The sequence below is a fragment of the Heterodontus francisci genome, chromosome 37 (genome assembly GCF_036365525.1).
Source record: "Heterodontus francisci isolate sHetFra1 chromosome 37, sHetFra1.hap1, whole genome shotgun sequence".
Classification (NCBI taxonomy): domain Eukaryota; kingdom Metazoa; phylum Chordata; class Chondrichthyes; order Heterodontiformes; family Heterodontidae; genus Heterodontus; species Heterodontus francisci.
Genome location: NC_090407.1, coordinates 25,668,561 through 25,681,047, shown reverse-complemented (window position 1 = coordinate 25,681,047; position 12,487 = coordinate 25,668,561). Strand labels below are relative to the sequence as shown.

Genomic DNA, 12,487 nt, shown 5'->3' with positions numbered 1-12,487 from the left:
TTTTTCTCCCTTATGAATCGGATAAATTTGCCATCGAGGCAATGTTAAGCTTATCATACATTGCATTTGTTTAAATACGAACATATTGGTGCACTGTAAATTACTGGGTAACTACAATAGGAATAGAAACAATTTGGAAAATTTTGACATAAAGGGTGTCTTGATCATGAGAAAGTGATGTTTATGCTTTCAAGTCGGACATAAACATTGAAGTTTTTCTTCACTGTGAAGAAGTATAGTCACCAAATGCAAGATTTATACAGGACTTTCACAAACTGTAAACGAGATCTTACTTAAGACGCTGACAATTTAACAGTTGTTTTACAAATCACCAAGCAACAGTAACTAGGCAACTCCAGCACCCAACCCAAAGGATAGGAGTCCCTTACTAAAAGCTTTCATCTAAACGTGGAAGGCTGCCAAGATATACTCTATCTCCACGTTACCAGTTGTGTTAAATCGAACAATATGGCTTTCAAATACTAGATCCCCTATCAACTTTATCTACTCCAGTAATGCAATTTTAAATCAGATACAAAAGATCTGAGGCAGAGGTGCTACAACAATGCAATTTGTGCCTTTTACGAACGCATTTTTAAAAATTTTCAGCGTAAAAATCAAGAAACGTAATGTTTTTTTAAAACACAGTGACATCGTTTTAAACACGAGACAGAAACGTTACTGTCCCCAGATGAGGTCAATTGTAGTTATGTCTTCTGGTCTCTTCCTTTAATTTTTAAATATCCATTAACCAATCCAACATATGATGTTCAAAACCAGGTATATTTAATTTGGTGAAAGAAATCTGAATCAAATTCCTAATACGTCTGGGAATTCATAAAAATTTGACTATACGCTTGTCCTAGGAAATAATTAGTTTTTCCAGTATTTAAAAGTATCCCCAATAGATCGAGCTTCAAGAATCACGATAAATCTTCCATCAATTCTGCCATTCTTTTGTATTTAAAAAATGCAATATAAAACGTAAAATAAAACATTTAAAAAGTATATTGACGTTTTTCAAAACAAGTTATCGAGCAGTATTTTGCAATCACAAGAATTTGTGTAACACTTAATTCCTATTATAAGCCATTAGAAATACGAGATATGGTAAATCAGGTTTCGCTCCATGCCCTCTGACGGGTAGGTACAAGTGCATGTTTCAAATGCCAAACGTGAGGCTTGATGCTGAGAACGGGTCCGCCATTTTACTCACGCTGAGCACCAAACGCTACGCTCAGTATCCTTATTTTATCATTTCCCTTTTGCATCAATACAACCTCATTTTTAAAAAAACTCTTCATGACTTCCATTACAAACAGTTTGCAAACTCAGTAACTGCCTTTCACCATTTAATTATGTTTTATACAATAAATCAGATACATTTTTCCAAATTTCAACCGTTCACTACACGATAAGCAAATTCGATGCTTTGATTGCACATCGGATCGCTGCTTCCTGTCAAAGAGATATAAATAAACTTGTACAAAATTCAACAGCTATACCTAAAAACCTGAACATCTTAGGGAAAGTGAAGCATATTTTAAAGCAAGGTATCTATCGCTTCGTATCAAATTCTCTTCAATAAATTAATTTCACTGACATGATATATAAATTGCCTCGCTAATTGAAGTCTTTCTTGTGCCTGTAGGTTTTTCTGCAGTACAAGGCCAAGCAGTTTCTGATCGCAATGAGCGCCAGTTTGGACCTTTGCTTTCAGTGAATGTGTTGTGTTGTGCTCCCCTCCCCCAGTCCTGTTTCCCACAGACAGCCCTGTCCTCCATTACAGCTCCCATGTGTCTAAAACACAGTCAGACCTTCACATCTTTCTCTCCTGGGGCTGAAGCTTGCAAAACCACCAATATTTACAACATTAACACGAAACAGTTGTAAACTTTTACGTTTTAAAAATATATAATTATAATAGTTTTGAAAACATATACAAGGTTCCCACCATCAGATTTAGCTAAGTCACGGGCAAGAACAAAAATCAGAAAACGTGTTTGCGTTTCGTTTCCCTTTTTAGTGAACGATGTTCCTTCGCTCTTGGGCGATTAAAAGCTGTTAGGTGGCAACGTCTGAGCAGATCGGCCCGAGATCGTAGCAATGCCACACAACAATAGGAATTCTGTTAGGCAGCCAGTGACCCCTTTTAACGGAGTGAGGGATGTGAACTTAACCAGCAGCTTGTGTGTGTGTGTGTGCGCGCGCGATCTCACTCACACAGCTGCAGCAAGAAGCCGGCACTTTCTCCGGTTTCAGTTTACCCTGGCGGGCCTCGAGGCTGGGCCCACACAATAATACACTCAAGAGTGTTTACCACACACGGCGGGGTCCAAACTTACCGTTTAAAATGCTCGATAATCTTATCTTCGCGCACATTTTCCGGCAAATTCCCCACCCAGAGGTGCCTGGTTTCTCGTACCATCCTTAGCGAGTCATAGGGCTCCTTTTCTGTGTGAGTGAAAGTCCGGTTTTGCGGTGGCTCCTGTCGGCCCGGGTTAATCCTTGAGGTAAAATCCCACCATTAGGCTAACGCACACACACACACACACTCGCTCACGCCGCCCGACCTGACGCGATTTTTTTTTTTCCTCGAGACGCTAACAGTTCGTCCCCAGATCCGAAATTGAAGTACATTGCGCACGCGCGGAATCCGTCGCCAAGGGCGCGCAAGCGCCACGAAAACCCGGGTCGCCTCAGCTCGCCGCTGCACCACGCACGCGTTGAGAGATCCTCGTCTTTTCCCCCTCCCCCCAACAACTTCCCAGCCGAAAGAACGCACGTTAACTGCGCTTGCGCGATACCACGAACATTTTTCCACTCCAGGGCGAATCGTTCAATGTACGCATGCGCAGAAAATGCGGTACGGTGTGCTGCGCAAGGGGCCAGACCGCAGCAATAACTGGGTGGAGACATACGCGTGCGCAGAAAGTCGCTGGGAGTGTTTTTTGCGCAATCGTACAGTGTTGCTGTTTAGCTTACTACAGTGACTGGGAGGAAAGTTCTGGAAAAGCTGCTGTCGGTGCGGGAGCACGATGAATAGAGAGGAATCTGAGAAAGCGCAAATCCAGGGATTTCCATTATTTTATTTAAAGAATAGATCTGTTTAACCTGTGTATAAGTGCCTCCTTCGACTAATACTAAATTTTGGATATTATGAACGTTATGGGAAGATTTTAGATGGCTTGAACGCCGAAATGACCGATATGAGGAAATACAACTTTCAAAAAACTTGTTACCAATAACTTTTTCTTATCAGAAAACTGCTGTGTGTTCGTTCAGAATGGGGTTTTCTTACAGGAATATCGTCATTCCACAATTCTCAGCCCTCTTTGTCCCTGTCTCTGCTCCCTTCCCCCTCCTTTTCCACTCGGGCGCCATTTTAAGGCGATGGAAAGTTCTGGAGAGTCCGCCATTTTGTGGTAGGCAGTACTCTGCCCTAACAGGGAGTGCTGCGCATATACACTGCTGGAATACCAGAGATATAGACTACCTTGTGGCTTAAAATAGTGGAATAGCAAGCCATTTAATACCCCATGCGATCTAAAAATCTGATCTTGGAAGATGCTATTTTGTTAATAATAGCGCTAAATAAAACTGGCTTTACGTACAACCTATACAGATCAACTGATACAAGCTCGCTTAAAAATTAGGATATGTTAAATTTATATCAGATTGGAGAGAAGGAAAGAATTCTCTGGGGAAAGAGCAACAGTTTGGTTAGTGATGCCACTGTACAGTAAGTGTTTCAGAAAGGAGAGAAATCTTTTTTATTAAATCTTGCATTAAAGTATCTACGTCACCATTCAAACATTTATAGTCATAAGTACCCACGTAGCCTGGTGGATCACATGTTTCTCACGTTCTTGTAAATTAGAATTTTTAATGCACAAAGGATTCCAGAAATTTATGTAAAATTTTGTTTGTATGGCTCGTGTGTTTCTGGTGAGCAGCTCTGTACTTGGACAGGGGCCATATTTTTCTTAAGTGCTGACTGAAACTGTAAATTACGATTTAATTCAGTTGATGTCAGTTTGAGGTGGTGAATGTGATGCAACAACCAAATTTTGGTAATTGCAAAAAAAACTGGTGTTTCAGCAGATCTAATTTTTCTGAAGTTTTATGTTAAGTATATAAAATATTTTGGTATGTTGGAAGTTAGCATATCACAAAGATTAACCTTGATCAAATGTATTATGTTTTATCAAGATTTACTGTTTTATCTGTTAAGGGTTTACTAATAGAGGAGGGGATTAAACTCTCAGTTCTTGAGGTTGTGAAACCTATAGCCAACACCCATGGTGCAGAACATCAAGGTTGAGAAGACGTGCTAAAAGTGAATTACATTTTAGCTTGGCTTTTAAATACCTGGAATTGTTATGAATTATGAAAGCACCATTGGCTTTTTGTTTCTTAGTATCCACTCAGAATATTTATTCAGTGATTATATAAAGGCTTCACTGGTAACCAGGGTAATTCTACATCCTGCTTAGTGCAGGAGTCTGCATTTAAAGTCCCCTATTGGAACTAATGAACAATTCCTGAACTGTTAGAAATGGGGGAATGTGATCTAACTGCTCAATAATGTACTCTGTCTTCTCAGAAAGATTATCCTATTGTAGAGCACTTGCAGAGAACACGCTAGGTTGATGGGATCCCTTTCGGAATGCATTTGCTTCTCAGCATCATTCTCCATCGTAGATCTGTTTGGAGGTGGGAAGAGAAAACTCTTTTCGTATGCCAAGGCAAATATTTTGAGAGCTGAGGGAATAATTGTTTTCATTAAGCCTACTTCCTTAAGCCATTTGGTGAAGGCTGGTTATGATCTTGTAATGTGAGGCCTTTCACTGAAATGGCAATGCAAAATTGAGTGACCATGAGGAATTTCCTAAAAGCAAAATATTGCAGATGCTGGAAATCTGAAATAAAAACAGTGCTGGAAATACTGAGCAGGACTGGCAGCATCTGTGGAGAGAGAAGCAGAGTTAACGATAACTAGTTAACAGTCCTTAAATGTTAACTCTGCTTCTCTCTCCACAGATGCTGCCAGAACTGCTCAGTATTTCCAGCACTTTGTTTTTATATGAGGAATTTCTTGTGTGGCAAGCCTGTTGCTTTTTAAGGTATTTTTGTCTGTCCACAGTCAACCTGTAGAACCCCTGTAGCATGCATCGTTGTTTTGCTCCTCTTAGTTAGATGGCATTTCTGTTGCACCTTTTGTGTTATCTATTCTTTATTACTAACGTCTTTTACCTGCACACTGTTCTGACAGGCTTTTGTGCTGGTTATCTTTCAGAAGTTTTTTTTTATTTCCAAAATATACTTTATTCATAAAAATCTGTAGAAATTACATTACCAGTTTCAAACAGCACCAAGTCAAAAAATACAAACAATGCAAAGGAGGTCCGTTTGCTTCATTACAATCATGAGTTGCCTCACAACCCTTCCATTTCACATTTGTCATGCCAATTAAATTTTTAACATTTTACAGCAAATGAAAATTTTCCCGATACAGTTTGAGGGGTATCTCACGGATCCAGCCCCTCGGTTCAGCTTGGTGGGGGGAACTTACACTGTGGTCTTTCCCCATTGAGCCTTTGCTGCAGCTGCCCCAAGCTTTAGTGCGTCCCTCAGCACGTAGTCCTGGACCTTGGAATGTGCCAGTCTGCAACATTCGGTCGTGGACAACTCTTTGCGCTGGAAGACCAGCGAGTTTCGGGCAGACCAAAGGGTGTCTTTCAACGAATTGATAGTCCTCCAGCAGAAGTTGATGTTTGTCTCGGTGTGCGTCCCTGGGAACAGCCCGTAGAGCACAGACTCCTGTGTTACAGAGCTGCTTGGAATGAACCTCGACAAAAACCACTGCATCTCTTTCCACACTTGCTTTGCAAAGACACATTCCAGGAGGAGGTGGGCAACCGTCTCTTCCCCACCACAGCCACCGCGGGGGCATTGCGCGGAGGGGGCGAGACTTCGGGCGTGCAGGAAGGATCTGACAGGGAGGTCTCTTACCACCAGCCAAGCTACATCTTGGTGCTTGTTTGAAAGTTCTGGTGATTAGGCATTCCGCCAAATGACTTTGGCGGTCTGCTCGGGAACCATCCGACAGAATCCACTGTCTCCTTTTCCCGTAGGGCCTTGAGGACATTCCGTGCAGACCGCTGCCTGATGGATTGGTGGTCAAAGGTGTTTTCCCGCAGAAACTGCTCCACGAAGGATAGGTGGTACGGCACGGTCCAACTGCATGGAATCAGTCATGGAGCAGTAGTGCATATGTGTAGGCTTGTGATTTTGCCATTCATGTAACTGCAGTTTAGCTTCATAGTCCACACGGGTGTACACTTGGTAATGTTTTGTAATCCAGGAAGTGTTTCCCAGCAACTTTTTTTGTTGTGGAAATGTGTATTTAGTCATAGCTGGCTTTCAAATTGCCCTTCACTACAGTTGTATGCAATATGTAAGCATTTAGTTACTACACAAAACTGCATTGTATTTTGCATATGGTATGTATAAGATCTGAATATCCTGTTGAAAATTATTCATGCCTTACTCTGAGATTCCCTTGATTATTGTGTGACTCAAAAGTAATGTCACATTACCTCAATCACAATTGTACAGCACAGAAGGAGGCCGTTAAGCCCGTCATGTCTGCACTGGCTCTCCAAAGGAACAATTTATCTAGTGCTATTCCCCTGCCTTCTCCCCAATGCCCTGCACATTCTTCCTCTTCAGATAACAATCCAATTCCCTCTTAAATGCCTCAATTCAACCTGCCTCCACCACTCAAGCAGTGCATGCCAGTTACCTTAAATCTGTGCAGTTTTGTTGTCGATTTTTTTTTTTCCACCACTGGGAACAGTTTTTCCCTAACTACTCTGTCCAGACCCCTCATGATTTTGAATTACATCTATCAAATTTCCTCTCCACCTTTTCTCCAAAGAAAACATCCCAACTTCTGCAATCTATCTACAGAACTGAATTTCCTCATCCCTGGAACCATCCTCATGAATCTTTTCTGCAGCCTCTCATGCCTTCACATCTTAAAGTGTGGCACCCAGAACTGGACACAATACTCCAGTTGAAGCCGAGCCAGTGTTTTCAAGTGCAACATAAGTTCTTTGTTTTTGTACTCTATGCCCCTGTTAATAAAACCTAGGATGCTGGTATGCTCTATTAACCGCGTTCTGAACCTGTCTTTCCACCTTCAGGTCCCTGTGCTCCTGTATTCCCTTTAGAATTGTACCCTTTATTTTATATTATCTCTGCATTCTTCCTACGAAAATGAATCACTTCACACTTCTCTGTATTAAGTTTCATCTGCCATTTTTTTCTGCCCATCCCACTAACCTATATATGTCCTTTTGAAGTTTAACACTATCCTCACAGTTCACAATGCTTCCAAATTTCGTATCATCCTCAAATTTTGAGATTGTGCCCTGTGCATCAAGGTCATTAATATATATCAGGAATCCCTGGGGAAGACCACTGCAAACCTTCCTCCAGTCTGAAAAACAGCTATTAACCACTACTTTTGCCGGTCTGTCAGCCAATTTCATATCCTCGAGTCACTGTATAGCTGAGGCTTCTGAAATCATTCCGTTCTCTTCCAGGTGCATAGGATTTTCAAAATCTTTGCTACAAGAGCCTATTACAAAGTGGAACAATATCCATCATTCTTCAGAAATGGGATTCATTTCAAAGATGGGCATGTTATCCATGTGTCTAAATAGCATTGTGCTGCTAAATTACATGCCGGGTTTTTGTCTAAATGTCATCAAATTCTCAAATGCCAGTTGAGGGTGGGAGGAAGAAAAAAATGGGTAGTAAGACTGACTCTTAAATCCATTTTTCCCCATTTGTAGTTCTAATTCTTGTTTAGTTTCTGAGCTGAGGGGTTTGAGAAGAGTCCAATTTGAAAAACATGCTTGATACTTGGAACCAGGTGCAGGGGGCATTGAAGCAAGACTGGAGGCAGTCAACTGGCCCAGTATCTTGGCAGCAAGGATGGCTTGGTAGGTTAAATACTGAGAATGATTTAAAGAAACACACCCTTTTCCAAAACATTTTAGCATTGTTAATCAGCCTTCCTATGCCCCGTCCACGTACGAATTCTGCATGTATAGCAAAGTGTTAGCAGGATATCCAACACTTGGGCCATATAGCAAGTCAAGTACAGTCCTCTGCAATTCTAAATGTAGGAGTATCTTGCAGCTAGGATTGCTGGGGAGCATTCAGGACTGCAAATATTTTTCCTTGTCCCAGTTTAGATAGTCTGTTGCCATCCCAGTTCCAATTAACTTACTTGGTGTAGACCCGGGATTGAATTTAGATCTTACTGGGTATATGATTCAATATCATGTACTGGATTCCCTTCTGATGAAGGGTCACTGACCTGAAACATTGACTCTGCTTCTCTCTCCACAGATGCTGCCAGACCTGCTGAGTATTTCCAGCATTTCTTGTTTTTATTACTGGTTTCCCTTTGTTTCACTGGGTCACAGTGTTAATGCAGTATATTTCATCTTGAATCGAGGTGAGACAGCTAGAGCTTTCAAAGACTTAATTGTCATGTGGTATCAAGTGACACTTGATTTGCTTTGTAATCTAACACAAATGTTGTTGGGTTACTGTTTCTAATCCAAATTTTTGCCCGCTCTGAAATGTAATCCAGCCTAAAGTTTAGTCACAGTGAGAAGTCGTTTTATTTAATTCCTCAAAATATATTTTGAGGAGGGTCTGTATGCTTAGGTACAGCATGTGATTGAATCAAAGTTGTGTACACATTTTTGTTGGGAAATGGAAATGTCAGTTGCAAAGATTCATAAATTTTAATTGGTATGTAACAAATCCAAAATCATACACTACTGCATAGTAAAAGATTGTGTAGTTAGTCCTTAGAATTTGCAATTATAGGCTTGCGAGGGTGGAAGGAAACAAGTGTAAGATATAAAGACTGCTGAATGTACTTGCATTTCATAGAATTCTACAACACAATGAGGCCCTTCAGCCCATCATGCCTTGTCTTCTCTTTGAAAGAGCGATCATTAGTTCCACTCCTGTGCTCTTTCCCCGCAGATCTGCAAATGGTTCTCCCAATATTTATCCACTTCCCTTTGAAAGTTATTAAATCTGCTCCACCACCCTTTCAGGCTGTGCATTCCCAATCATAACTATTCGCCCCGTAATTTTTTTCCTTTGTCACCTCTCGTTCTTTAGCCAATTACTTTAAATCTGCGTCCTTTTTAAATCAGCCCTTCTGCCACTGAAAAGTGTCTCCTTATTTACTGTATTGAAACCTTTCATGAATTTGGACACCTATTAAATCTCCCCTCAATCATCTTTGCTTTAAGGAGAATAACCCCAGTTTCTCTGGTACCTTTTGTGCCTGGTACTATTCTAGTAAATCTCCCCTGCACCCTCTCTAAGGCCTTGACATCCTTCCTAAAGTGTGGTGCCATAGTGGCCACAATGCTGCTACTTCAAAGTACAGTAAGTATTATGACAGTAACTTCTGTTAACAATCCAACGACTGACCAGTTAATTTTTTCTGGTGGTATAGGTTGAGGGAGGAATGAGTTGCATAGACATTCTTAACAGCAGTGCAGTACAATACAGCAATGGGTGCAAGTTTGTACAACACTTCAGGAACTCTTAACTGGCGAGCAACAACTCAAAATGAAGCTTAACTGGGAAGACAAAAAGGGGCAATATGAAACTCCCACAGGAGGGGCAGTTAAAATTGAGCAGAGGACTTTCCTGCACTATTCCGACCTCAATCTGGTTGACTGCAATTTTAAATTGCAGGTAGCAAGGACACCCACCCAAAGCCTAAACAGAAGTTTGGTTTATAGTTCCTTGTGTAAGAAGATTGAAAGGTGATCTGATCACGGTGTTTAAAATGTTAAAAGGATTTGACAGTTTTTCTGTATTCTATTGCTTCTGGTGAGGAAACTAAGAATATTGGGACGTTGGTGCTAGACCATTCAGGAGCTAAATTAGGAAGCACTTTTTCAGAGTCATAGAAGTTTGGAACTCTTTCCCCAAAAAGGTTATGGATGCTGGATCAGTTGGAGTTTTCAGTACTGAGATTTTTGTTATGTATGGGTATGTAGAGTTGAGGTGCAAATCAGCCTTGAACTAATGAATGACGGAGCAGGCTTGAGAGGTGAATGGCATACTCTTCATTTCTAAGCTGGCGGGATCCACTTTAAAAATGCAGATTGGACTCTCATCAAGCACCAAACTGCCTCTTTGACACACAGCCTGAGCAGGGAGGCAGTGATAATTTCTGAACCAGGCCAAACAAAGCAGCATCCAGAGCCAGTAAGGTGAGTTTTATTTTATAAAATTGAGTTTCCTTTTGGGCCCAAGGATTAAAGTGCTCTTCCAGGCTCCACAAGGAACCTTTGGGATTCTTCCCCACCCTAATCACAGTTCATTTTCCTGAAGACTCACCTTGGGTCAGGGACTATTCCATTCCACATGATCCACTTCTACATGCACCCAAATGTTTTGGTTCCCTACCCTAAAAGCCCAATAGATATGTAGTTAGTTGTCCTTGTACATGCTGTCCTTCATGGTGTTTCTTGAACACTCATTGTATATCAGTTTGAATCTTCTAATATTTTTATTGTATTTCTAATTGTGATTAGTTCAGTCTCTTGTTACACTTTTGCATATCACCAGCCAGCATCTGATGCTTTTACGGTCCATCAGCTTTTCTTTCTGACTTCTAACTTTCTACCAATTCTTGTATTTAAATAACTTGCAGGAGAAGTGAGTCTCCATGAAGGAACTACTAGGCAGGTGCAGAAGATGTTGGTAAAGAAAAAAGGCTGATTCTCCAACAGCTTGATAGTTTAATGGGTGATGTCATGCCTACAGCTGATAATTGGCCACCGTACCTCTACATTAGGGGGAATGTAAAATTGGCCAAGGTTTCTGCTACTGATTGCTATCTGATGTCTTTTGGGAAATGCACATGTGGACGTTGGCTGAGGATGCTGCATGGTTGAATGCCCTGGCAACATTGGTCAGTAGCTGACGTGCAAGAGTTTCTTCAGTATTCAGCATTGTACAGTGAAAAATGCGAGCATTCATAAAGTCTAGTTGTAACTTTCAAGTTTCAAAATCTTGGACCATAAGAGGCAGTGTCCATGGCTAAATATAGTGCTTGGTTTCATGGTAAGCCAGGTAGACCAGGAAAGTTCTAGATTTGATTCTCAGTCTGTGAATTAACAGAATTCAGCTACAGTGATGCTGTGTCACAGTTTCACTGAAATTTGAATGTTTATGGTGCACAACTGATTTAGCCATTGATCCCCAGGTTTGGGCCACAGCAAGCACTTTTGGGCCATGCTCTATTGATATTAAAAAGTATTAAACTATTAAATGGAAGAAATAACAGGAAATTAAAACATAAATAGCGCATCGAGTTCCATCTGCTAATGAAGCAGATTGCAGATCTTGACAAATGAGCTCAAAATGAAAGCAGACGGGAAGATCATTGTTTTCTTTCATTTTAACAGGAAACCTGGGTAAAATGTCTTTGCCAAGAAAACTTCAAAGCAAGCCTGGTCACCCTTGTTCTGGAAAAGAATAGCAATTAATGAGTGCTGGTGTAATGGTTAAAATTTGTTTGGACCCATCTCAGATTTCAGAAGGTTCATTTAAACCCTGAGGTGTTCTTGTTTCATTTTGAAGACTTGATATCAGTGCCATTTGCAGAAGTGACCAAATAATGGAGGTGGAATTGTTTTGAACTTTGGTGCAAATTCATCAGAAATATTACAGACATGAAAAAAGTGGAAAAACTTTTGAAAATGAGGCTTTTGGTGCCCAATCTCATGTTTTCACACCTCTTCAACTCAACTAATTGGACAAATGTTAATATAGTCTGTTTTCCTGAAGGTTGAAGCAGTCAGTAAGGTACCAGTGTTGTAAAAACTTAGTTTGTACAGCAGCAAGTTCTAAAGCATTCATGCTATGCTTCCATAAAAGGAACAATATTCATAAAAAAGTAACTGGCATTGGGCAGCACTGGAAAGGGTAGTAAGAGTTTGGAGCTTATTAGAAACATTGGATCAGTCCATAAGCTGTTTTTATTACTGCTTGTGACTTGAGAGTGAGCTAACTGTCTTACTCATGCATATTTTTGTAATATGTATGCAGTAAACTTTGTGCCGGCCTTCCATTCCAGTGCATGCATAGACCTCAGATGGTATTTTGGTTAACTCACAAGCATGGAATTGTGATGTCATAATGTCACAACAGAGAATGTAACCACAACGCTACTGAAGAATACCGTTTACTAATGCCAAGAAAACCCACTAAACTAGTTTTCTTGGCTGCTGCCTTTTCTTCCAAGGTGACTGCTGACTGCACAAAGCTGATACCATGAAAGCAAAGATCAATATTTAAAGCAGCTTTAAATAGATCATCCTTTGCCATAAGGTGAGGTGATGTCATAGAAACAATCAGCAAA

The 12,487-nt window shown here is 40.7% G+C and overlaps 1 protein-coding gene across 1 annotated transcript in view; it reads right to left on the bottom strand.

The window, feature by feature from the left end:
• LOC137352188 (msx2-interacting protein-like) overlaps positions 1 to 2,681 on the bottom strand; it is a 125,701-nt gene extending 123,020 nt beyond the window's left edge. The window contains exon 1 of the mRNA XM_068017377.1: positions 2,346 to 2,681. Coding sequence (XP_067873478.1) covers positions 2,346 to 2,428 — 83 coding nt within the window. The 5' untranslated portion in view covers positions 2,429 to 2,681. The remainder of the gene's footprint in view (positions 1 to 2,345) is intronic.
• Positions 2,682 to 12,487: the final 9,806 nt, after the last annotated feature.